This window comes from Anser anser, assembly GCF_964211835.1.
Source record: "Anser anser genome assembly, chromosome: 1".
Classification (NCBI taxonomy): Eukaryota; Metazoa; Chordata; class Aves; order Anseriformes; family Anatidae; genus Anser; species Anser anser.
This window is the reverse complement of record NC_139720.1, coordinates 127,007,592-127,035,182: the sequence shown is the minus strand read 5'-3', so window position 1 is coordinate 127,035,182 and position 27,591 is coordinate 127,007,592. Positions and strand designations below refer to the sequence as shown.

Below are 27,591 nucleotides of genomic sequence, written 5' to 3'. Positions count from 1 at the left end.
ATACAATTTCCAAACAGTTCTCAAAACTTGTGAAAGATATATTTTTCTTAAAATGTCAATTAATTTGCCATTATCTCTTATTAAATCTATCTTTTTTAATTGACACTGTGTCTATTGATTAAAATATTACAAACTCACAGAATTTTACATGAGCAACCTACTTTATTCCCAGATAGGGTGGAGCCTTCTTCAGCAGATATTTATAAATGCTGGTATAATTTTAACTGTCCCAGCAAGCAAGCTCTCTACCACTTCCTTTTGGAGTGTGTATCACAGCAATGGTAATATTGGTTAAGAAACAGTTAGTTGACACTTCTTTCTGTAACAGTTGTTTTGAAGATAAAATAAGGGACTATGTACTGCAGTCTTCCCAAAGATTACAACAACAAATGCTCTGGTCTCATCGGAAGTGCAGAGAGTTCTGCGGTTTATTTTTGTATTGGATTTTACTCCATGTGAGGAGGTTAATTTCCCTGAACCTCAGTGACGTTATTTGTGAAATTTGGATGAAAATCACCGCAAAATAGGTGAGGCATTTCATAACCAAAACTCATAACTGAGGCATTTCATAACCAAAAACTATTATTTTTAACCTGAATGAAGGCAATCAATTGATTTTAAATTCATACAGTTAGCTAAAAAGATAAAACAGTCATCACCCAAATAAGTAAACAGATTGAAATAAAATGAAATTATCAGCCTCCTTCCCCTCCCTCCCCCTCTCCAAACAAACATCTACAAAAACAACAAGAACAACAACAACCATGAAAAAAACAACAACAACAACAAAAAAAGAAAAGGTCTACCCCCATCCCCCATAAATATACATTCCCTTGGGCTTTGAAGTTAAACCTTCCTATTTTATTGCATTTTATGCATCAGTGGATGCTACTGTGATAGCAATCAGGAATTGTTACAATCTCATCAGAGAGCTTAGTTTTAGGAGGTGTCAGCCTTTTTTTTCTCTCTCAAATTAAAACAAATCTCAATTAATCGTGGGCTATTTCCTGAAACTGACACCTGCCTTCATCATTTATGACTAATACAAATGTTTTTGAATTCACACTGATATTCGTGTCTTTGAATGTCACCTTTTCAAGACTTATCCTTTACAGTCTTTCCTTCACTATTGATTTGACAGAGGTTCCTCATCTTGAATGTAAAGAGAAACTCCTCCAAATGAGAAGAAGAAGTTTGCGGAAGGAAGAATTATTTTTTTGCATCAATTATGTACTGAATTATAACATATAATTGGTTTATGATAGCTGTCTATTTAGCTGATTTTTTTTTTTTTTTTTTTTACTGATGAACTTTAATAGAAATGATGTCTTTAGACCTTTTAATAGATAGGACCAGCAGAAATGCTATTTTAGATCCACAGAATTACTTTGTAAAACAGTGAGGGAATTTGCAGTAGTTACTGGAGGAGCAGGGATGCTGTTCAGTGCTGCTTAAATACAGGAGGCAGGTGCTTGTGGAGCTGGCGGGGTTCTGGTCACTTACAAAATAAATGAGAGCTGTATTCTTTCAGGGCACTTTAATTGCCGTTAAGTGAGGAAATTCTACATTGTCAAAAATATGTTAATGGGAAAATCTATACTTTCTGGTATTGTTTCATAGATTGGAATAAGTTTTTAGTGACCCTAAACATTCTGTCAAAATGATTTAATCATCCAATCAGAGCTAGATCTTTTGTCTGCTGTGATGTGTACAGTGCTATAAATTTACATTATTCATGCTAAAAAGCTTTTTTCAGATATATTTGATGAATATAATGGGGATTTATATATATTGTATGATATACCTGTATCCTGAAAGAGGGCTCATGCCCGGGGTTATGTGGCATATCTAAAATTACACCCCGAGTTGCATGGGATAATTCAGACCTGGGTGCCTTGGAAATGAAGTGGGAGGAAGACTTTCCTTTAATGCTTTGTAGAAGCCTCTCTCCACAGTGTGAAAGATGATGTTGAAGTATAAAAGGCAGGATGTATAAAAATTGTAGCAATTCTCTAGTCCCCTAAAGACGTTGCTACTAGCCACAAAAACTAGCGAGTATAAGACATCTGCCTTTGTGGTGACAGCTAGCTTGAGATTAAACCCTCAGGTTTTTATGTGTGTACAGTTGACTGTATTTCTAACCTCTGAAGATGGGCAGACTTAAAATAAGAGACTTTGCCCAGACTGTCATGGATGTACAATTGCACCCAAGCTCATGCTGGCTTCAGTTTAGAGGGAGCAGCTCTGAGGACAACTGAAACCAGTGGCACTGCAGAGTCCCTGCCTTCCTCAGCTGCCAGCCTCTGTGCCTGGCCAGAGTTGTCCCCACTGCAGGCCTCTGACAGCCTGTCGAGAGCACACAGCCACTCATCTGCTCTTGGTGTGGTGTCCCGCTTGGATGTGTGTGCATAGCCAGAGTGGCTGAGTTGTAACGTGCTCAGTCACAAATTGACAATATGTCACTTTAATTTGTCTTAAACATCTCCATCCTCACATCACTATCAGCTCTGCAGCTGAGGGGCCAAGAGCTTGAGCTTGCAGCAACCACGTATCTTGAGCTGGAAGCTTGACAGGAGCTTGGTTAGAGGCAAAACTCAAGTTATGGCTCAGGTGATGCTGGTGTGGAGACAACACTCCCACAAAATGTGGGATTTGGAAGAGGGGATGGTATGGGTAGCATCTGTCAATAAAGCTAACCGAGTGACACTGCAGGAACAGCTAGTGGCTCCATCTCTACGGAAACTAAAAGTTGAAGAAATTGGCTTTTTATAGAAGAGGGAGTTGTTCAGGCATCACAGCATCTTCTGGTACAAAGGAAAAAATTTCCTCCTTATGGAGAAGTCTGTGGTGTGCCCACGATGTTATGTATATCCCTGTGTACAACAAACAACTTTTGTGTGTCTGTAGCTTTAGGGTAATGACTATTATTGAAAAATGTCATCTATAACACAAGGATAATACACTTAGGCCATTAATGGACTTGTTTTGAGACTATTTGAGATTGAGTTGGATATTTGCAGTGCACTTTCACCTCGTACAACCACTGCTGAGCATAGAGATAGCTCAGTCTAGTCTAGATAAATACCCTAGTCAAGTGCTTGAAGTTTTACAAAGAGGGTCATAGATGTCAGGTCTGCAGAGAAGTTTGAACAAGTTCTTCCAGGATCTCTAGCCCTCAGTTCTTATGAGATTCTTGTTACTGAGACTTCCTGTTTTGGTATGTCAGTTACCCATCCGCAAAATATGGGTGGTAATAGTTTAATAACTGTGAGTAGTAAGAATTGTTCTTTTACCATCTTGATAACTTCTAATGAAAGGCACAAATATGAAATAGAGATAATCTTTAGTACAGAGGAATGGATCATTATCTTTTCTATTCTATGGTTTATCTTCCCTACTAATTTATCTTCCCAACTAATAAGGAGAGATAACACTCTGATTTACAAAAGAAAAATCTGATTTTTTTTTAAATCTATGTACAGAATTTTCATGCAACTATTATTATGACACTGTTCTTGCTACTTTTACAGAAAACGAAAACTGCCCTTTGAAAAAAACATTACCTAAACATGGCATAATAGGTGATGGGCTCAATAAATATACCCTCTAGAACATGGTTACCACTGTGCAATTACATACTAACTGGCCGCAATCCAACAGATTACTATAGATGTAGTAAGGATTTATCAATTTGGTCATCACTCATTAATTTTCAAGGTGAAATTTCCACCATTCAGTCTGAATATTGTGGCAATATTTCTGTGAGTGCTTTGCATTACATCATATGCATTTAGAGGTCTGATAAAAATATGTCTGATTTAACAGGACTCTTGCCAACTATCTGGTGTGGAGGATGGTTTATTCAAGGTTATTTAACCTCAGTAGACGTTTTCAGTATCGGTGGCTGGAATTTTCTCGGGTAAGTTAAAGTTTTTGATAGAATTTACAATGGCACTAGTGCTGGCACTAATTGTTTCCATTATAGATGCTATTTTTTGTTGCTTATACCTTTGCAGAACATGACATATTTTCCATGCTGGGTAAATGTATTGATTAAACTTCTTGTAGGAGATTCCATCTAAAATAATTAAGCCATACATATTCTTGTGTATGACACTAAGGAAAAGTATCTTTTAGAGTACGTTAAGGAGTTTTTGAGACCTCCTCTTTAAAAGCTAGTTTTCCTTACACAGGAAACTGAAACCTGGAAAGTTATTAAATTTTGTGCCATGGTTGTGACCTGCAAAGTGTCAAACTTATTTGGCCAAAATCTAGGTTTTTGAAAAAAACATACTTTTTATATATACATGAAAATAGTTCTGCTAAAACAAAACTTGAAGACTTAGTGTTTTTTTTGTTTTGTTTTGTTTTGTTTTTCTGAGCTTGCTCAAAACTTTGTCATGCTGTAATGTCAGCTTTCTGTGAGCTCTAACGTATATACATTAGTCATTTTCACAGAGAAGAAGATCAGGTGACTTCCAACTCAGGGCTGTGGAAGTCTCAAATGTGTGCATTAATTGCTGTCATAAGCTATGAGAGCAGAGCTAATTATCTGTTAATTAATATGAGCATTTAAGTAAAACATATGTTTGATTAAGTGGATCCTGAATGGAAATCCACCCTGATATTCATGTGGGCAGTGTGAGGGTTCTTTAAGGAAACCAAAGATGAAACTGTGACCGAAAGTTGCTGTATCTTCTCCTTTTAGTATATTTATTCATGTTAGTTTAGAAGGTGAAATTTTTGTTTGTTGTTATGCAAATTAGCTGCTTGGTGACATCCTGACTAGAGGAGGCTGTCACTTTGATGCCTATCATCTGGCGCAGGAGGTGTGGGTGTTCTGTCCTCCATGTCAAGGCATGCAGGTGCCTAACCAAAGCACCCAAAATGCCTTCCTGAGTAGTACTGGAGTAGCTACGAGTTGATCACACATCTAAAAGTAAACTCCAATAGCTTGATGAAGCTATGCAGAAAAGGCACTGTCTTATGCTCCAGAATCAGTATTGTTAGAGATGCCATTTTCTTTATGCAAAAATGTGAGAAACTGCCTGTCAGAACCACAGGGACCAGTTTGCGGGGGTGTCCCCTTGTGAGGACAATTTCTTGCTAGCCAGGTAGAACAGATTGCTGACCATTCACCAGTCTGCAGCATAACATTGAATTATATTATGGTCAGGAAAATTCCTGGAAAGAAACAATAAGCTTTAGATACTGTGCTTTTGGATATGCTAGCTAGCTGCTGTCACTTCTCAGGGTGCTTTCTCCAGAAGCTTAGGGAGAAGTCTAATTCAAGTTGGTTCAAAGCTTATTAAAAATAATGTCTTAAAGGTTTCAAGTAAGTGGTTGTGAAAACTTAAGAGCAGCACAGTAAAGGGAGTAAGCCAGCAGCTTGTTTGCATTATCTGCCCCAGGGATCTGGACATGGGGAGTTAGTTAAGTGCAGTGAACAGCAAGAGCTAATAGTTAACAGTTGTGGTTAAGTGCACTGAACAGCTCAGGGAAACAGTTTTCACAGGTCAGCAGAAATGATGGGAGAAATGGAGTCCAAGGCAAAGCTATTGTTTAGCAGACTGGTCCAGTCAGAGGCTGCAGGACTAAAGCCACATGGGTCCTTTGGGATCATAAAAAGAACCCACTAACCTCTTGCCTGATAAATGAAGAAAAAGTTTAATACTTCATACAAAGACATGACCATGAGATGAATCACTGACCCCTAAAGTGAAGGTTGCGTTTTATTTGTTCATTCATTTCTTGTCAGCCTCACCCATTGTAAGTGTAGTGTTATGCCACCAGGTTCTTATTTTTACTGGTGTTTTTTACATCTTATTTATACAAATCTTGACATCGAGACACTTAAACTGGAAGGCATTTTGCAAAGAAAGGAGAAAAGAAGTGATGAAACTTCGAAAAACTTCAGTTTGAAAAATAGGACAAACCTGCTGACTCTAGAGAAAGTGTTTTGATTACAAAATCAGCAAACATCAGCAGCTCCTCTGCTCTGGCTATTTGAGCTCTAGCAAATATGCAGTGGCTCCTGGGGAAGAGCTCAATTACCTCTGTTGCGGAGCGCTGAGCTGCCTGGGAGGGCTTGAAACCTGCTATTTAAAGTCATTGTTACTACCTGGAGTACTGCATTTTAGAGTGAGACATTAATATTAGGAGGACAATTTTGAGGGAGCTCTAGGTGGCTGCTGTAGCATAAATATCAATAAAACAGCTGTGAGATATAATCTATTCCTCTCAGCTCTGGTTTTATTGGTCTCCGAGCCTGTGCTGCCTTTTTGTCCTCTTTACAGTCAAGCCTCCCTCAAAATAATAATGATTATTATGTTGTAATAATGTATCACACACTAAAAGCCAGCTCTGTCTCCTGGCTCTTTCTGTGGTTGATGTGTAGTCAGAGCTTTTGGAAAGAATTTCAAGCTCTGATGACTAATACTGTGACTCCCCTTTTCCCCTGCATCATGAAAAAGCTCCGTTATGGTTTTGCACGGAGAGATTTTTTTTTCCCTTTCTTTTTATTATTTATTTATTTATTAAAATGTATCATGTATGAGGGTTGAAGGGTTTGGAAAAGGAGTTTATTTTCAAATTTAGCTCTGTATAGGAAACCGTTACCTTATTATGTATCAGTTTGCCTGATGTCACTTTCTTACAGATGCAGTGTTCTTTCTGTCATTGAAAATCTATTAGTGCCCATACAGTATTAATAAAAAGCATTTGAAAATGCAACTCTCTGGTGTATTTAAGTATGAGTCATTGATTAAGCTTAATTACAGACGATATGATGGAGAAAATCAATCTTTCAACTTCCAAAATAGATGACCGTCAATAGCTGAGGGTTAAGCCAATCTGGAATTTTCCAATGAAATCTTTTCCTGTTGAGAAAACAGCAAATCCAACCCCTTCAGTTGTGCTATGTGCTATGAATTTGATCTTGGGCTCAAAGGAAGAGAGAATAGGCGAAAAGGAGAGGCCGAGTAAATGCAAGGTCAGTGCTTGGAGGCTTGTGTAATCTTTGAGAGGACAAAATCCTATCCTGCCTGACCTAGCCTGGTGTTGACTGTATTCCACTATTACACAAATGACAGGTGTTAACTACTGGACTGGAATTTTGCTTATTCTCTGTAGAGCAAGCCTAGTAAGTTCCTGAAGTAGAAAGAGAACTCTTTGAATCTGAAAAAATAAAATAAAATAAAATAAAATAAAATAAAATAAAATAAAATAAAATAAAATAAAATAAAATAAAATAAAATAAAATAAAATAAAACAAAATAATAAAATAATCAGCACTGCATTTGCTATTTGCTTACATGGACACATCTTGTATTTTGTGTTGAATGTGTACTTTTTTTTTTTTTTTAATGAACTCCTACCTTGACAAGAAAAAGTAATGTTATCTGCCAAGTGTCCACAGTAACAACATTCAGCAATGCAAACCAAAGTTACAATGTGCTTATGCTTCACTTTGCCTTGATTATTTGTTCATTGACTGTTCTTGACTATTTCTCTTTTGAAGCTTATATACAGTGGTGCAGAAACTTCACCAGAGCCTTGAAATCTCTGTTTAACCACCATTCCTTTAGTAAAATACACATGCTGCTCTAGCAATACCTTTCTGCCATCACATGGAGGGGGATTTTGGGGGGACAAACATGTACTCAGTGTTCTTGATGATTCAAACAGGTTTTCTCCTGAAAATACCCTGGGAAAGCAAAGATTTATTTCGCGTTGTGATAAGTAGGAGTAAGGCTGTGGCAGGAGTAAGCAGACAAGTAAATGGCAAAAAGGCGTGGACTCATACCCAGCAGTGTTAGATATTAGTTAGCACAGTTAAGTGGAGAGTCCTTCACTACCCTGAGGTAGGAGGTGTTTCATAAGGACTGACCTTATTTCCATGAGGATGATCTCCTTAGGCTTCCCAGCTAACTGGTGAAGACAGAGAAACTTTTTCAGGAGAAATGTCAGAGCAGGCATTTTCTAGAGGGAGGTGTCTCTCTACTGAAAACAAGAAGACTACCAAGATTAATCTAAAATGAGCACTTGTGAGAACCTTTTCATAACTAATCCTCTCAGTTTAGTCTAAGTCATTACCATTGTATTAAATTTAAAACTTCACAGCTACTTTGTGGGGTTGAAAAGATTTTTCACAGCACTAGATTAAAATGGAATTAACTGTAAAATATTACTGTTTCTTTTTTTTTTTGTAGCTATTTGACAAATATACTTTAAAATATACTGTATGTGGATGTAGACTTGTTCTATAAACAATATGATTTTATGACTTCCTGCATGCACTTGCCAACAGGTGATCCATGGAACAACATCTTTGCTGCCTCAGTGGGATAAATGTGTGGACTTTGTTGAAAGTGCACTCCCTTACGTTGTTGGTAAGATGTTTGTGAATGCCCATTTTCAAGAAGACAAGAAAGAGATGGTGAGTCCTCTTAATAGCATATTCAAATGATTAATTTCCCTGCACAATCATTTATGACTTATTTTCAATGCATAATTTTTTCATAGAGTTTTCCAGTATCTGCTTTTCCAGCCATTGATTTTGTAACAGTAGGTAGTTTAAAATTAACTAATTTAATTATTAAACTTAGCTCCTAGTACAAGAGAGGTACAACCATTAAAGAAACACATGAAACAGCATCCTGTGTAGGAACAACAGCTCTGCAATGGCCTTGCACAGCCCTGGGTCAGTTTGGTTTGTCTGCTTGACCCTGTTTAGTTCAACTGCTTTCTCAGGGAGGGACTCCATTTTAGACAGACCAACATTCTGACTGGTCTTCTACAAATATTTTACATGTGTTTCCCTCTCAGGTTCTGCATTTCTTTTGTTGCTTGCTCTCATCTGGAGTTTCCTCTCTGAGATCCAGCTTTCCAGTTCCCTAATTCTTTATTGAGTTTGTAATGTGTTATTTGGCAATTTAGTGGCAAACATATTTCTGGGATATAAGATAGTATGACGTCTGTGTGAAGGACTGTAAGATTACACACTTTATTGGGAGATGAGCCGTTGGAGAGTGGTTATCTATTGAAATGTGACCTTATTAAAACCTTTCTTAGTATGCAAATTCCTTTCAGACCAAGTCTCTGAAAAACTATCAAGTCTAAATTCACAGTAACACCCGTAGCAAGACATTCATACATACTTTTTAGTATAAATCACAAGATTCAGGCTTATAGGAGATAAAATTGGATGCAGGTGAAATTTGTTGCAATCCATTTAGAAGTGTGCTTTTCTAGTTGATCATTTTTGTTATCATTTTCATTTCACTGGTTTTCAGTTCTGTTTTTCTTTCTTAGGTATTTAGAAAGCCTTTGAGAGAAGCACTCTTATTTATAAAAGTTTATTTCTTTATTTTTTCTTTTCCTTTTTTTTTTCCCTGACTCATAGAATATGTGTATGAGAAGGTAATTCTGAGTTATATATAATATGGATTTTTTCCTCCATGTTTTGTGACTGTTGTTTCATACCTTAGATCCTTCTCTCTTCCTTTTATCAAGAAAGACATTATTTGTGTCTAAATATAGCTCTGTTTCTAACCCAGAGTGCCTGCAGTGTTTCTTACAGCTATGCCTGAGCAGTTTCAGTAATAACTTTGATAGCAGGAATAGGTTTCTCCTCCTGCCCCCTGCAGATACAGCTGGTGCATAAAGCCTAACTATACACCAGGGCCCAGCTGTAGAGCTTGAGTTTGAACTTGTAACCTCCAAATACAGGGAATTCACCTCATTAGTGCACTAAGTTAATTGAGTTGGTGCTCTGTCATCAATACCTTTAAGTTACTCTATTCCCTGGAATGCAGTTTTCTGTGAATGTTGACTGTTTAGTCATATTTAATGCTAGAACAGTTCCGGTTGTCCCATACTGTCTCTAAAAATAAAAAAAAATAAGATTTTTTTTTTTGGTGAAAAAGGTAGAATGAATAATCAAAGGAGCATTGCTGCATTTTATCTGGCTCCACCACAAATAAAGATCTGTTCCAGATTAAAATATGCATCTGATACATAAATGACAATTCAGCTGAAGGTAACATTACTTTCTGGAGTTTAGTCCCCATCTTTAATGACTTTTCAAAGCTACCAGACATAAAATGGATAATAATAACAACATTCATTTATTAACCACTGGAATAAAATTATATAAAATTCTGGTACTTGATATTTTCATTATTTTTAAATGTAACATAACTGATAACAAAAAGATCCAGTAAGTCTTCATACAATGATTATCTGTCATGTCTTGTACTGTCTCATCTCTGGTTTGGACTGTGCTAAAGTCCTCTGACAACTACTGGATCATCCAAAATGCCTGATGCTCACAGTATTCTCCGAGGTCATCTGTCACAAGGTTCATCTATTGATACAAATAGAAGCAGCTCATTGCCTTTACCTTTCTGGTCTGCACTGCCAGACAAATGCACAGGTGTGAGCATATTTCTGCTCTTTAGACCAATGCAATGCATCTCTTAGCCGTAAGACTCCTTGTTCTCTTCATTTCAGGGTTTTCTTAATGTTTATACTCATTGAACGCTTCAATTATTATTATTTCACTTGCTTGTGATACGCTTGGGGCTTTGTATATGTGCCAAACCACCGTTTGTACTGAAGCCGTAAAGAAGCAGCCAAGCTAAAATGGTTGTGGACTTCATAGCTTTGTACAGATGCAGGCTGTCACTGGAAGTTCAGGACCAGAGAAGCAGTAAGGGCTGCTCAGTCTTGTGAGCCATGGCCTCTATCCCTGCAGTACACAAAGGGTAAGAGTACTTCACAAGCACAGCTTGCTGGCTGAATATTTGGATGCTGCTTTGTATTTGGATCGTGATACTGTCAGCCCAAATTCAGTTCTTTGGCAGTATTAATAAGGAGCATCTCAGTGACATAAACCAAGCAAGGCTACAGATGCTCTCTGCAGAAAAGGCTTTATCTGTGCAAATGCTTTGCACCTGGCTCTTCTGTATGGATTAGTGATCTAGGATCAAGGAGACAAAAATCTCCACAAATCACTGCAATTCTCTCAGTGTTTTTTTTTACGGTTTTAAGGCAGGCATTCTCACAGTTGTGACATGAAAGGATCAGCAATGAACAAGTTGTCTGGTACAACTGAAGGAAAGGAAACGAGAAGGAAAAGAAAAAAAAAAAAAGAAATCAATCTTCAAGAAGCACGAGCAGTTACTGTCTGATTTGGAATCATTCATGGTCTTACCAAATCCACCATGCATTGAAACTTTTCTTATAATGATCCTGCCATGCCATAGCTTACTGGGGATGGGTTTGCTAACTGTTTTCCAGATGGAGGAGTTGACTGAAGGAATACGCTGGGCTTTTATCGACATGTTGGAAAAGGAAAATGACTGGATGGACTCTGAAACAAAAAGAAAAGCTTACGAGAAGGTAACAAATATAAATGGTGGGTGGGTAAAATCCTGCCAGAGTGAAGATTTGACTTGAGTGAGAACACAATGTCGTGGGCCTTACCTGCTTTGCCTTGTTCTTCCTCCCCTTGCCTCCATCTTTCCCGGTCCATTTGTGGCTGATGTAGACCGTGAGCTCATTTCAGATTCACTTGTGCAGTGCTTTTCTTGATAAGGTCTTCAGCTTTGACTGGGGTGTCAGGGGTTCACCAACCTACAAACAGAAAACAGTGTCCAAAACATGTGGGACAGCTGAGGATGTTCGGTGTGGAAGCGTCCACATTTCTCACCTTCTCCAAAGTCATGGTGGAAGGCTTACATTGGAAGCCACCTTCCAGGAACATGGTAACCACACCAGCTGAACAGCCATCTCCTGATAGGGCAATGCTAGTTATGAAGTGTTATGGTCAAGGTGGGCATTACCTGTCATGATTACTTTCAGGTGGTGTGACCATAAAATGCAGGAGGTAAAGGTGAAGGTAGGAGGTACTGAAAACTCCTTTTTGGACTCCTCATGTACTTATGGCATGAGATACACAGCAAGGGAGCTTGTCTAAACCCAGAGCTCTGCCCCAGAGCAGCAGCTGGAAGAGGCATAAATGAGGCAGAGAAGGGAAATGTGTAGGACTGCATCCTTATTTGTGAAGGCAATGGGATATCAGTGAATTAGTAAATTTCCTCTCTGAATAATGTGACATGCAAATGCAGCTTCACTGTTCCTTCTCACTGTGATTGAATGAAAATAGCATTGTTTTGGTTTAAAAACAAACATGGAGTTCAAAGTTGGTTTTTTTTTGCCAATTCTGTAGAAAAGGCAATTCAGACATTTTATTGGTGGAAAATTTTAAATTCCATATACAGTCTATTTACATTTTTTTACAGCAATGCCCTTCACGGATGCACAAATGAAACTGAGCTGCATAAATGGACCAATAAACTCTATAGCAAGCAAAGGATAGTAAGAGGCAGGTTATTTCTTGCTAACCTGATGATATATGGGTTACAATTATTATTTCTTACTGGATGTGATGTTTGTTTGTTTACTAGAAATACCCATAGAAGCATAATGATCTTTAATTTAGATATTTGACAAATTTGATGTAGACTATGAGCAGGAAGATTTTCTATTTATTTCCTTAATAGAGATGTTTCTATATACTTTTACAGCCATATACAAGTCATATGTTTATTTTCCAGCAAACAATCGGCTTAAACTTTTTGTTAAAAATTTTCTACCTTTCTTCCAGCAGAGAAACAATACAAGCTTTACCACAAACTAATAAACTCCCTAAAGAGATCTCTCTTCCCAATTTAGGGAAGGCTGTGTTCAGAAGTTAGGTTAAATCTTTTGTGGGTGGAGATGCCCATTTCCCCTCCATTGACATATTTAGGAAGCTTACAGCACTTGCTCCCAGTTTAGGCATCTCAGTTAAGTTTCTGAAGCTAATGAGGTGAGTTTGGTCTGAACAGTGCATGACAAACTAAATTCAAGCTGTACAATAAAAATATTACTATATGCCATGCTACTATGCATAGCAAATGGTTTAAATCCATTATCACTGACTTGAGCAACAATTTTATCGGTTACTGAGGTAGAAACAAGGTCAGGCTTATAAGTGCTACATAATGACTTAGAAATTGCAGTAACCTGGAATGGCATTTTGGTAGATTTCCAAACATGAACCTTATGCATGTTTATTAAATACTCTTTTATTGCTAATGATTGGTATTGGATTTGTGCTAGAACATTTGGATGGGCATTTTTTTATTTAAGAAATGTATTCATTACATGTATAGACAGATAATTCACTGTGGAAATCTATGATATATCATACAACAAAACCTTCAAAATCTGTTACTTTTTAAAATGTCATGAGCCCAGAATATTATGTGGTCACTTTTTTAATACTTATCCCTTAACAAAACAGTAAAGTCAACAGGAATGTTGGACTAGGGGTTGTTGTGCTGTTTAAAAAAACAACAGTATTGCTTCATTATATAGAACTATAAAAGAGACTTTTCTCTGTCAGTTTGACAGTTTTTATCCGCGTCTTGAAGACAATGCAAATGCCATGGATTTCAAAAGTTAGGAAGAAGCTTTGTTCTTGAATTGAAGAAGAGCAAACTGTCTGATCCTGTGGGGCTTCTTAGGTTTACTCTTTGTTTCGGAGCAAAGTAGAACCCAGCATTATGACAGAGCATAGTGGGGTGCTGGAGGCACTTTCTTTCGGACAAAAGGCACTTTCTTTCAGAAAGGACCCTCTGCTTTGATCTGCTTTAATATAGGCAAACTGTAGCATTTTGGCCAATTATTGCTGGACCGAGCCCAGTAACACATAAAACATCTGTTCTAGTTTTCTGTGGTTAATAAACCCTCTGTGGAATTTTTTTTGTTAGAGTAGGATATTCTTCTTTGAAATGAATTTCAAGTCCTGTGCAAGCATCTTCTCCTTGTTTCTGTTTCCAGAACAGAAGATGGCACCTGATCATTTGTATTATCCATTAAGTAAAGAAAGGGAGCTATTAGTGAGATAAAGAATGTCGTGGCCTTTTATCATGTTTTCTTCAGTAGCTGTCAAAGGAGATTGGGCCTCATTCCCAGTTTATGGATGAGATACCAAAGCACAAGAGTAGCTTGGCCCAGTGACAGAGCTGAGGCCAAAAATACCATCCTATTTTTCTCACTCTCAGACTTCTGTAGCCACCTGGGCACATTGTCCCTTGTGGTGAGGCAGAGTAGAGTTGATGCCTGAAGTTCTACAGGAAAACTGTATGTTATATGGAAAGGGCAGTGGTCCATATACTTAGCATTGCCTCCATATTTTTAATCTCATTTTGTTCTTAAATGCTTTGGAAAGAGAAGAACTGTAGAAGCCTAGTGTTTTTTGTTTGTTTGTTTGTTTTGTTTTGTTTGTTTGTTTTTGTTTGTTTGTTTGTTTGTTTGTTTACTGGGCCTACTTCGTGTGAACAGTTTATTTAATAAAATATATATATATTTATATATATTTATATTATATAAATATTATATAATTTATAATATTATATTATATTATATTAATTTATATATAAAATATATATATATATAATTAGCCCTTTATTTAACTTCAGAAATAATTGTGTCACTAGCAAACTTTTTGGCAATTTCCTGAAAGAGGAACAAGATCAAATGCAGGATCTGGATGTCTGCACAGTAAACCTTCCTGAATGAACATCTCTAGTCATATGTCTCTTCTGTGATTGTATCTTCAGATGACAACACTCTAATGCAAATGACTTGGCAGGCTTTAAAGAGAATTAACCACAAATTCTCTCACAATACAGTCTTACATGGTGTCTGCTACCTGTTGTCTGACTGATCCCCACCTTGCTCGTGTACTTGCCTCAAGTACATCTTGAGGTCACCTGTACACCTTGCTGTCACCTAATACTTTGCAATCAAAGGGACCATCAACCTCTGAAGGACTTAAGGTCTTCTGTAGGAATTGATGCTTGGATTTTGCTTTAGGCAGCCTGTCAGCTCCATCTGATCACTGTAATGTTTCTTGCCTATAACTCTGTGTGTCTGTTCTGTTGTTTTAAGTTGTTCAGAAAGGACACCTAGCACTACTTGTTCACTCTAATTTGATAAACCTAAAATGTATTAAGAGGATCAAACCAACACAGCCATGTGCCATAAAGAACATTTTTCTTATAATGCTTGATTTCTGAGAATCATCTTTTCAGTCCCTGTAAACTCTGGAGGTAATGTTTAGCTTTCTGTCTGTATTAGAGAAATATAATGAGAAAGTAGCTGGTAATTTCCCTCTCTCCTGTCCCCCTCCATTCCTGTATTTAGATGATTGAAACATGGATTTAAACCAGACCATCTGAAAGCCAGTCTTACAAAATCAGATTTTGACAGGCTTAGGTGCCATGGTCTGTCTTCACGTGCAGTTCTCACCTAATTCTCTGGATGGAGCTCATGCTGCTTCTAAAGGAGCTCCGCATCGCAGAGGACAGTTTGGCACTCTGCTGTGATGCTCTGCTTTATGCCCTGTCCTGCCTCCTCCACCCTGTGCAAGCATTACTTTATTGATCTGTAATTGACTATCACCAGAAATTTGCTTAAATTATGCCTGTTAACTTCCCGAATTTTTGATGGAGATCTCCGATTTAAGAAAGAGAGAAAGAAAGGGAAAAGAAGGTGAGAAAGAGAGAAGGAGAGGAAGAGAGAAAGAAAGAAAGAGAGAAAGAGAGAGAAAGCAAGAAAGAGAGAAAGAAAGAAAAAAAAAAGAAAAGGAAAGGAAAAGAAAAAGGAAAAGAAAAAGGAAAAAAGAAAGAAAAAGGAAAAGAAAAAGGAAAAGAAAAAGGAAAAGGGAAAAAAAGGAAAAGGAAAAGAAAAAGGAAAAGGAAAAGGAAAAGGAAAAGGAAAAGGAAAAGGAAAAGGAAAAGGAAAAGGAAAAGGAAAAGGAAAAGGAAAAGGAAAAGGAAAAGGAAAAGGAAAAGGAAAAGGAAAAGGAAAAGGAAAAGGAAAAGGAAAAGGAAAAGGAAAAGGAAAAGGAAAAGGAAAAGGAAAAGGAAAAGGAAAAGGAAAAGGAAAAGGAAAAGGAAAAGGAAAAGGAAAAGAAAAAGAAAAAGAAAAAGAAAAAGAAAAAGAAAAAGAAAAAGAAAAAGAAAAAGAAAAAGAAAAAGAAAAAGAAAAAGAAAAAGAAAAAGAAAAAGAAAAAGAAAAAGAAAAAGAAAAAGAAAAAGAAAAAGAAAAAGAAGAAAGCATGTTCCTATTCTTGTCTTTTTTTCCTCTCCCTATTGTAAGGCCTTAAATTTTGCCCTCATTTGAAGAGCAGATAAAATATTCAAATGACTGCAAGGTGTGTCTGGCCACAGTCTTCAGGTACATGGTCTGCAAGTTGCAGAAGCTCTGCAGAAAGATGCCTCAACAGCTGCCCAGCCACCCTGCAGCCTCTAAGAAGGATGGCAAATGAGGATGTGAGGGAGAGAGGGGAGGCTTTTGCAGATTGCAGTCCACTTTGTCAGCCAAATGGTATGGACAACTATGGTTTGTAATGGTGGTCCACAGGGACAAGAGGAAACCCACTATTGAAATTCCATTGACATGGCTCCTGTGATCAGTGCTCCCATCTTCAAAATGGTAATTTATTTCTGCTGCTCTTCAGAGGATAATTCATTGGAAGATCGTCACTGAGATGTAAAATTATTTCCTATCTTGTGCAGGAGCCATTATTTTATTAATCACTTTTTTCCTTCCTGAAATGCCCTTTGTGCTTGAGTTTAACTGGAGGCTTGAAAAAGAGACTTTTACACAAAAGCTTGTTCTCTGAAAGTTTGCAAATCTTGTAAAGTAGGCTGTATTGTAGGAAGTTATCTTTTTTGCTTTGCAATACTATTTTTAAAGCATAGATGACAAGCCAAAAAAAAGCTTGTTTTTCTGTAATAAGATTTTTCTGTAACATTATTAACCTCTTTAGGTCATGGAGCACAAATCCCAAGGTCACTGTGCAATCATTTTTTGCCTACTGAACTTGCCTGCTGCTTGGCTTTATTTCTCTCTAAGGAAGTCATATACGCAACATTTGTTCTCTTTGCATCTCGCTCTGTCTGAAGACCGAGGCAAGAGAAACACAGGAAAATATAAGGACAGTGCTTAGCTATTTATGTCTCTCTCAGGAAGTGTTAGGCACCTTAGCTTAGCCTACAGGGTTTGTTCTCCTGCTTCAGAGAGCTACGGCAAACCTCCCTAGACAACGTAATGCAATTAAGACCAATAGCCCCGAGGAATTCAAGAGCCATCTGCACAAGCCCTGATTCAACAATGTATAGGTACTTTAGATGAGGTAGGTGTCCATCGGTTATCCCACTGAAGCCATTCGCATCTCATCTGGAACTTGCTGGCTGTATCCAGCCCTCTGGTCAATTAGCTGAGCCCCCGCCATCTTTCCCTGTTCTCTGTGGTCATTTTCTCTTCACATTTGGGTGATTTCGCTAAGAACATGATGGCCATACTGCTCAGACCAGAGGCCCAACGTCTAGTTCGGACAGTGGCCAAACAGTAGCAGATGTTTAGAAATGAACATAAGGACAGGGCAAGCATAAAGGGATACTTTTCTGCCATCCTCTCCCAGCCTCTGACAATCTGCAGCTCAGCTGCAGAATTGGTGTCTTTGTATTTTTCCAGTTTTTTCTCTTGTGAGTTTGTCTAGTGACTTTTTTGAACCCATGACAATTTTTATCATCCACAGCTTTCCATGACAATGATTTCCACTGCCTCACTGTGCTCTGTGTGGGGAAGCACCTCCTTTTGTTTATCTGGAAAATGTCTTTTGCTCCTCCTACATTCTTGTACTGGGGAAAACAGAGAATCATCTAATTGCCTAATTATGCCCATATGTCTTTGCATATAACCCTGGCACATGAAGGCGCATTAACACAGGAAGTTCCAGCTTAATATGAGAGGGCATTTCTTTACTGAGGGTGACAGAGCACTGTAACAGGTTGCCCAGAGAGGCTGTGGAGTCACTTTCTCTAGAGATATTCAAACCCCACCTGGATGCCATCCTGTACAATGTACCCTAGGTGAACCTGCTTGGCAGGGGGGTTGCACCAGGTGATTTCCAGGGGGGGTTGCACCAGGTGATTTCCAGAGGTCCCTTCCAACCTTGGCCATTCTGTGATTCTGTGAATTACATGCAGGGAGTATGGGAGTATTCAAACAGACTGCTCAAGACATTCACTAGATACAGTTCTGAAAAATAACTTTTCATTAACATCTTAGGCATATCCAGGCAGAGGCCAGACACCACAGCTCCAGGAGCTGAAATTAATCTTGCCTAATGCCATGCCAATTTGGCACAAAGATGACAAAGCTTCCAATCTTGAGAATGGTCAGTAGGTGCTGTGCAGAAAGAAATATGTGTTTCTGTACCTTGTGGGGTCTGTGAAGCGAACCTATATAAAACAATGCAAGAACATCACAAAGCAACCAGTCCTGAGTCTCAGTGCCTCCCACATCTCAAGTGAGCTTTTTCTGGAAGAAAGACCAGCACAAGACTGACAGAATGACAATTGTAAGGAGGGGGAAGTTCCAAAACCGAAGATCCCAAGACACCTTTCACTGGTTCTTTTAAGACGACTTTATATTTTTGTTTCAAGGATTTCAGAGAACTTCACAAAGAGTAAGACTGCTTCAGAGCACTCACAAGCTGCCAGACTTGCTTCAGAAGAACTAGCAAAAGGGAGAACTTTCCAAAGGCTCTAATTGCATTTAGACACTTTATTTCTGTTCAAAAGCCAAGGGAGGCAGGTTCTTACTTCCAAATTTGATGTTTTTAATAGAAAGTTTTATTCAGATCTTTTTGCAATAAATTTGTCATTTTTAAATGAGAAAGCATACTTCTACTTAATGCCAGTTCATCCCTGGCCATACTACTCCCTTGTAGAAGTTAACTTCCTGAAATGAGGGTAGTCTCTGTCTGGGGTAGTGTTTTGATGTGAAAAGTTAGGGTTCTGCCTGTACTGTAGCAGTTTCATTGCAGGGAGCAGTGAGTAAGTCTCTGATTCAGCTGAAACATGGTTTGGAGTTCAGAATAGTCAGAGTCACATTCTGCAGCTCTCTTGGGCATTAAATATATCACCAGGAGCTTACCTTCATGGTGTAACTCATCTTTATCCTAACTTAAACATGGACATGTGAAGAGAAAGGGAGAACTCGATAGGGAGCAGGAGGTGAAATAGCGTAGCTCAGAAATGCTGCAGGGGATTTGGAAAGCTTGCTGTACTTACCTAGTCTGGAATATGGACAGTAGAATATCTCACCATCCCTGAGACAGATATTTGGAAAATGCTAATATTCAGTGTAGTGTTTTTCACCTGGAAGATAAAGAGAATGAATGACACTTTCATTTCCATGTAAAAGTGTTCCATGCTTTTCCCTGAATAAAAATAAACCCTCACTTTGCATCAGATCATCAAACAACACTTTCTATTTTAGAAGTCAAATGTTTATTTCTCATCACAAACTTTGATTTTCACACTCAAAGAATAATCTCTCTCACATCCAAAATTTAATTTAACCTTTTCAGGAGGACTGGGCTTTTCTATTCAGTAACCACAGGAGATGTTCTTCTCCCTTGGCCAGAGTTGAAACTAATAGCCAAGGCATGTTTGCTTATCTCTTACCTCTGGGGTTAGATCGCTGCTGTCAGCTTCTCCCTTGTTATGTGGCTGCTGCTACTGCTCACTCAGTTGTGCAGGGATGTCAGTTCCATTAATAAACTGAGCACTGTGCAAACAGATAGTGGAAAACAGGTGAAGAGAGAGGAAACTGTATTTAACCCTGATCTCTCAGCTGTCATTTTTCAGACTCCGCCACAACTGCATAAGACCCGAATGGGTGTGTGACATCAAAACATCTGTGACAAATCTCATGCTTGAAACGGAGGGAGGGAGACAGAGGTGGATGGACCCATCTTCTGATGTTCAGGGACTGGGGTGAATCTGGAGATTTTGTGGCAGAAATGCAACCTGAAAGCATATGTGTGCTAAAAGGCAGCTTAATTCTTCCAAAAGTCAGGAAATCTTCCATCACCCCTGGAAGTCTTGGACAATTTTAGCTTTAACTTTCATTGGCTTTGTTGCTTTACCAAGCAAAATTGCCTTCTGTAGAGGAACAGTTACAAAGGAGTTATAGTCCTCCAGCTGACCAGTAATAGATTCTTGAGGCATGCGATATCCTTGTCTTGCTTGGACGATGAGTCCAAAGGCAAGCTTAGGTATCTACCTGTCTTTCCTATCTTTCCTGGCTGTGGTGACTTCCATGTGCTATATATGCCTGCCTGAGCCTCAGAGAGGAAAGCTGCCTTCTTGTTGAGTCTTAGCAGCGCTTTAGCTGGCTCAGGTATTGCACTGATCATGGAAGCGAAGTTGTGAAATGTTAAATGGATCTTCAAAATGCTTCAGGTAGTGGTGTTGCTGGAGATTACTTCTAGAGGAGTTTTATAACAAGGAGGTCATTGGACCCAGGAATTTGCTCCCTTACTGGCTTTTCAGAAGCCAGGATGCTTCACTGAAAATAAAGGCTTCCTTAGCTGCCCTCCTTCATGAAAGATACTGTGCAGTGTCTTGTGCTCATTCTTCTGGGAAAGGGGTGAGCTGCATCAATTTGGAATTAAACACGTAATTGGAATTGAGTTAAATATAAAGCAAACAATGTTTGTGTTTAAAACTGAAATGGGGTCTGGGGACCTAGAGTAATGTAGGAATGAGTCTCTGCCATGTCTGGTCTCGGATGTGTGTAGACTTGGTCTGATGCTCATTTGTGGCTAGAAATGGAAAGAGAATTTTTTGCATATTATTCATTAATAAAAAAGTAGCTCTGCACCCTTTGCTAAGCAAAGATAACCTTGAAAATATTAAATGCATATAAACTCGTGCACGCAGAGGCTAAGGTCAGAAGTTGTCCCCCTCTGGAACAGGTTATAAAGTGTTTTGCTGAGTAAAACTGCCAAAAGAAGCAGTGTGGTAACTCATCTCCCCTACAGCCGTGATGGGGAGAGGGCTTCCCTGCCCCTGGGCTTCCTCTCTCAAGGAGGGTGTTACAGCACTCAGTGCCCGAGATCTCTTCAGCATACTGGGGCCTTGGGGACTTTTATTTTGCCAGGCAGCACAGTGTTTTTTTGGTAAAACTGCTGTTTCCTCAGAGCTAAAACAAAAGCAGCAGAAAAGCTTTTTCTGTTGGGTGGGTGTGTTTCTAGCAAGAAGTGGCATGACAGCAGGAGTTCAGGTTGGCTGATGAGGAGCTCAGGGGGTGAGCAGTGAAGCGAGTCCAGGGAGTTTCTACAAAAAATGCAACGTAATTTCTGCAGCTTGCTAATGTGCCAAATCCTGGTCAAAGGTGTCTCTTTCTTTGTGGCATTGCAAATGCATCCAGACCAGAACGCTTTTGCTTCTGGCTTGTTTGAAATGCAGCTGGAGGAGCTCCCGGCTGGCTGCACATGCATTATTGAATTCACACCCTAAGTGATCTTAAGGTGTGTTAGAGGGACACAGCCAAAATCCCTGTGCCAGAGTGGACCTGTCACTGCTGGCATGGTGACATGATGCTGCAGTTGGACATAGCACAGGCTGAGTCAGTGTGCATATCTGTGCACCATCCTTTCCTGTGGTCCACAAGCATGATCCCTACTCCACTGAAAACCCAGAGACTTTTAAAACTGACTTAGGAGCTTTGTACAGTGATGATTTGCTGTTAAATAGTTCCTTTGCTACATAGCTCGGTTGTGCTAATATGGAGAGGTACTGACATGAGGTATTTTCCCCTGATTCTTTTGTGGGAACTAGCCTGCCCTGGTCTAATTGTGCGTGATTGGAAGTCCTTGTACTTAAATCTCCTTATACTGAAATCATGTGGCTATAAATTTGTGTGACAGAAACTGGTTGCACTCATATTACACAGCACCTGTCTAGGTCACCTTTGGGCCCATGTGGTGTCCCCAAGACATAAACCTCCTGGGTTTTTCCAAGCTCAGAAAGTCTGAAATAAAATGAAGGCCAAGCTGAAGATTACTGAGGTAATGTTTTTATAGATCAAACGGATGTGTTGTCTTTCCCAGAATGTGATATGAGGTGACAAGCAAGGAGGCATAACTGTCTGGGATAGTGTTGGATGACTGTGAAGGTAATTGAACCTGGTGCAACCTCAATGATACTGTCAGGAGTGGTTCCTGAAGTGTGTTGTCCCCTGAATCATGCCTAAAAGCTGTCTAGGAGTTGGTACAGTCCGAAACCATGCCTTTTGCTCCTTGTCCCTATTCCACCTAGCAGCACTTCCCAGATGTGCAGCACTGCAGCAAGTCAACCCACCATGGGGAGGCCAGGCACAGACATCAGCTACCGTGAGAAAACATCACAGTGCTGCCTGTGATTATCAGGGTGCTGGGAAAGATGCACCTGAGGGTGCCCACTGTAGCCACGTCACCAAAGTTCTTGGGAGGAGCCCTTTCTGTCTTGCTCAGGTTGAATCACAGTGTTAGTCTGTACTCATTTAAAAGAAAAAGACAAAGAAAATAAAGTGATGTAGAAAAGCAGAACTGAAAATCTGAAGAGATAATGAAAGAAATCTATTTTTTTGTTTGTTTCTATGTTCAATTTGGAGTATTCTTTATCCTGCCTTTTTTTTTTTTCATTTTTTTAATTTTTTTTTTCTCCTGGATTAAAAGAAAACCAAAATGCACTTACTGTGCTTGATGCATGAAGTAAGTATCGTTATTCCAATTTTCTGTATTGGGAAGCCAAGTCAAAGGGTTGGGTAAATGAAGGCCAGTGGCCAATCAGGCTGCAACCACAAACTATTTCTGGTGATACCTACTCTTAAACTGTAGAAAGTATTTCAGATTTAAAGCCAGAAAGTACTCTGGTATGCAACGTGCTCTGCTTGGTATATAAAATTAGAGTAAAATTTTAAAGCATACTTAGCTTTGGCATTGCTCATCTCTCTTGAAGTCAATAATTATTTTATTTTTGTTTGAAGCATGTTTTGGTTAAAATTTTGTCCATATGTATTCATTGCCTCATGTGGGTGTAAGCTGTATAATGACCATCATTAACTGCTAATTGAGATCTCTTTGGAAGTATTCCCCCCACCTCAGCCTTCTCCCCAGTCCTCCACAACTTTCTGCCTGTAAACAGAAGTCTTTTATTGGAGTTGTTGGAGAAACAACATCAAGAAATCTACCTTCTGTAGCCTTTGCATTTTCAAAATTCTTGTTCACCAATGATTTTTTTTTCTGTTCGTTTTTTTTTTTTTTTTTGGTCACTTGTGGATGTAACAAACTGGTTTAAGGTTTTGATTGTATAATTGGATATTCTGTTGATTCACTGGAGTCAAACTAAGCTCTCATTCAAAATTATGAAAGAGATACATCTAATTATTTATGTATTGTATAAGCATAGAGGAAGATATTTGCTGTGTGCCAAAAAGAAATGTGTTTAATTTACAGAGCTGAGGTTCTGTTCATGGAAGACAGCATTCATGCCTGTCATATATAGTGTTCTATGCATAAAATAATGAAATCATGATAATTGTTATGCAGAGGTTACAAATGGAAAATGGAATTAAAACAAAATGGACAAAAGAATTCTTTTTCTTAGTAAAATTAAAGCATCCATGGCAGCAGAATGAGTTTGGAACCAAGCTGGTAGGTGAAATTATGAGTAGGTATAATAATTATACTGCTACATTGTACTAAGGAGTTATGTTTGTGAAAATATCACAGTGGATTTGTATGTTTATAGAAGATGTACTCTTTCAGACTTTCTGTTATTTAGCTTGGTTCTGTTGCTAAAAAATCAATGCAGGATTAGTTTAAACTGAAAATTTAATTCCAATGAAATTAGTTTTAGAATGCTTGAACATTCAAGTTCTTTGCCTTTCAGAGATCCAGAACCAAAACGGATTTCGGACAGGAAAGAGTCACTGTGATGTATTTTTTTTTTCTGACTCTTTTCTGTTTGGCTGTCCTAATAAACTTCTAGGTGTAACTTTATGGTTAGTAACAGTTATTGGATATTAAGAGTAATTATATAATTCCAACTAACTGTTTGCTTAGAAAATTTTGTGTCCCATTTCCCCTCCTTTCCTTTGGATGGTAAAGTACGTTATGGTCCCCATGTGTACTAGGTAATAATTTCTTGTCAGGAAATTTTCTTTGAATGAGGCTTTGGTTTCAAAAGATGATTCAGAGGAAGGGGTAAAGTAATGTAACACATAATCCTAGTGCGGTTCCTTTTCTTCTTTCCCACATCATGTGTTCCCAGCACTTGTCTTGCACTAGTTCCAGCACTTGCTGGCTCTCTGTGTAGAGATTCAGCTCACCGATCTGGCAGAAAAATATTTGGAGAAAAAAAAAAAAAGAAGAAAAAAGGTCGATTTCTTCTGTGATAATGATCTAAATAATCTTGCAGAAAGATGCAGCAAGGACCTGAGACAGCTCACAGAGCCTGTGGTTGCCAGCAGCATGAGCAGAATCATGGACAGTGATGGGAGGAGAAAGGCAAGGACTAGGACTTTTTTTTTTTTTTCTAATTTGGCAGTAAATAGTTGTTAAATGGACTCAGCTACTTTTCAAACCACAGTGCTGTAAGTGTATTTGATGCCATAATCTTTAAAATCCGTTTTGTTGCTGGGTGTGATTATTCATGTAAGTCACTTGATAGATTTTTTTCTACCTCCTGAACTCAAGCTATTACAAGAATGAAGCCATAGCTGCATTTTCCATCGTCACAACAGATTAATTTAAAACTTCCAAAATGATTATTGAAATATGGGTGGGGAACATCACACAGTGATGGAGTGTGGAGTGGTATCAGAGTTGTTTATTATATGTATCACTAGCTCTAAAAATCTTGGAAAGTATGTTTGATAGGCACAGTCTACATAGGTTGCATTGTGATACACAAATGTAGGAGGAAAGTTAAAGCAAAGTTTATAAATAAATAATTTGATGATTAGCTATATTCTGAAGTATGTATAACTGTCAGTTCAGTGCAGATCAAGTACTCTTAAAATTATTGTTTCAGGCCAAGAGTTCATGCCTGAGTTGCTACTTCACATTGGATTGCAGTTTATGATGTGCAAATCCCTGACATTTGATGTAGCCTCTGCAGTGTAAATAAAATACATTTTTAAGGTGGGCCCAGTCCAGGTCCTACTCAAGATAATGCGTCACTTCCTACTGATATCTGTAGGAGTTGGCTTTAGCCCTGTGATGAAACTTTTCAATGATTTTCCAAGATCCATTACTTTTTTCCCAGTTTTTCTATACATAAAACCTAAATAGATGCAGTGATATTTATGCAGCAGTTTTACCAGATGGCTCTTGAATCATCTGTTTTCAATGAAAAATGAAAAGACCAGACATGTACATAAAGGCTGAATTAATCTTTGTAATTAAATGGAACATTACTTTGCCGTGAATGATTTTAGCTTTCAAAATGTATTTCATGCTAATTTTTCAGTGAACTGTAATTGTATTATTATTTTTTTATTATTTTTAGAAGCTTGAAAATGATCTTCACAAAGTCATTGTGAGTCAAGTTGATATACAGAAGATCTATGTCAGACTCATAAAACTTTGTTGGGTGTGGGATATATAGAGATTTTTATTTATTTATTTAACAGTGAATACAATATGTCAGTACTTGGTTTCGCTAGCAAGCCTACAAAGTATCCAGATCTGGCTATAATGGGCAAAAAAGGCTCTTGGAAACCTCATGTGCTACATTTGGGTGTCAAGTGAGAATTTGACTTGACCGATGATGCCTTGTAACATTTAAATGCATGTGTTTGTTTCCACCTTATCAAGTTAAATCAAGAGTGAAAGGCCTTTTATTATTTTGTCTCTGTAGTAAAACGACATACAAAGCTCTCATGACAGAAAGAGAAGGACATACGTATGATAAAATCCCAACCCTGTGGAAGTCAGCGGTGAAGCTTCCTGGCCTAACCAGTGGCAGAGGGAGCAGTTGCACACCAGGTCCTCTGCCCTGGAGCCTGTTCTCTCTGGCTGCTTGGATAGAAAACAGTTATCACAGTTTACTCTAAAGTTTGCTGTTGCTCTGTGTCACCCCCTGCCAGAGCCTCTCACTTTCAGTGGCAGGAGAGGAAGCTCATGAAGATGATTTTTCTTCATTTACCTGACAGCCTAAGCCAGTCTGAATATTGAATACTGTGGCTAGGGGAAATAAACCATCGTTCCTTTTCTTCCTGTACAAATGGTTACTTAATATGCAAATTAGATAAATTAAATGAGCCTTTAAACTATAAGAAGTTGTGCATGGTGCATTTACAATGGATTCATGTGCAATTATCACATTGTTGGTTCCTGTACATTTGTCACATTTCATTTGCTTCGCCCATATGTGTGTGCATGCCTCCTGGAAGGCTGGTCCTTTAAACATACTTTTATCAAGGGGAAAATACTGACTCGATTATCAAAGAGCATGCCAGTCTTAGGAGAGCTTTCTTCTTTCTTGTGCTTTATGAATAAGGAGTCTTCAAACTGCCATTTAAATATTACTCAAGTGAAAATAAAAGGTATAAAATGAAGCAAGAAACTTCCAATGTACAAATTTAGAAACCTGCTCATAACAAGATGCTTTCAAACTTGTCTGCTGTATAGATAAGTTGGGATGATTTGGACAGTGGTAGATAAGTTTGGGATGGTTGGACCAGATGATCTTGGAGGTCTTTTCCGACCTTAATGACTCTATGATTCTGTAAGTTGGGCTGTGTCCTGGGCTCAGCTGAAAGGGCTTGGACCTGTTGCAAAGCTGTTGGGAGAAAACCTGGTGAAGCAATTCCCAGGGTCTTCACAGAGCTTCCTACATCCTCTCATGGGTTTTGCTTTGGTTGTAGGAAGCTGCCCCCTCCACTGCCCCCTCCACCAGGAGTCCCGCTTCCTTCACTGTCAGCATCAGGGGCTTTACAGGTGTGCCACAGCCTTTTGGCTTCCTGCAAAGTAACTTGGTGTTGTAGTAACAAAGCCTACTTTTCTGAATCTTTGTTATCCTAGTTGATTGGTGGAACATTTAAGAAGTCACCAGAATTACTAGTAATGCTCGTAAGATCTACCTTTAGTTAGTGTTTATTTATTAAGGAGTATATAGTTGTCTTTCCTATTTGCTCAGACTTCTACAACGCTCATGTTATGGTAAGAATTTGTTAAAACAAATTGTTAAAACATTAAAGCACTAAGAGCAGCATTACATTTTGAGTTTACTTTCAAAATATTCTGAGACAAATTCTGTTATTTACTAGCATTCTATGTAGCCTGTACTGTGAAATATCTCAGAAGCATCTGACCATTTTTCCTCAATTCATGGAAATCATAAGCTCATTACATCAGTTGTCAAAGGCTCAGAGCAAGAATCTGTGTAACCTGATAAGTGAGCCCAGCAGTTCTGAGGTAGTCCAGTTAGGAGAACTCTTCTGTTTCTAATGCAGCAGAGCCATGACAAGACTAACAAATTTAAATATGACTCAAATATAAAATTAATATTAAATAATAGTTATGGACATGATATTTCAGTCAGCCTATATCAGATCTGCTAGTAAGCAGCCTGGAAAAGGAATCATCCTCACTGTTGGAGACATTTGCTTAAGGAGTGGGGCTTAAAA

At 38.5% G+C, this 27,591-nt stretch overlaps 1 protein-coding gene across 2 annotated transcripts in view; it reads left to right on the top strand.

Annotated features, from left to right (window-relative positions):
• Nucleotides 1–27,591, top strand: part of PHEX (phosphate regulating endopeptidase X-linked) — a 102,820-nt gene that overhangs the window by 35,304 nt on the left and 39,925 nt on the right. For both annotated transcript variants that reach the window (XM_083832413.1, XM_083832412.1), the window contains 3 exons: nt 3,826–3,919; nt 8,309–8,437; nt 11,302–11,403. In XM_083832413.1, coding sequence (XP_083688539.1) covers nt 3,826–3,919; nt 8,309–8,437; nt 11,302–11,403 — 325 coding nt within the window. The remainder of the gene's footprint in view (nt 1–3,825; nt 3,920–8,308; nt 8,438–11,301; nt 11,404–27,591) is intronic.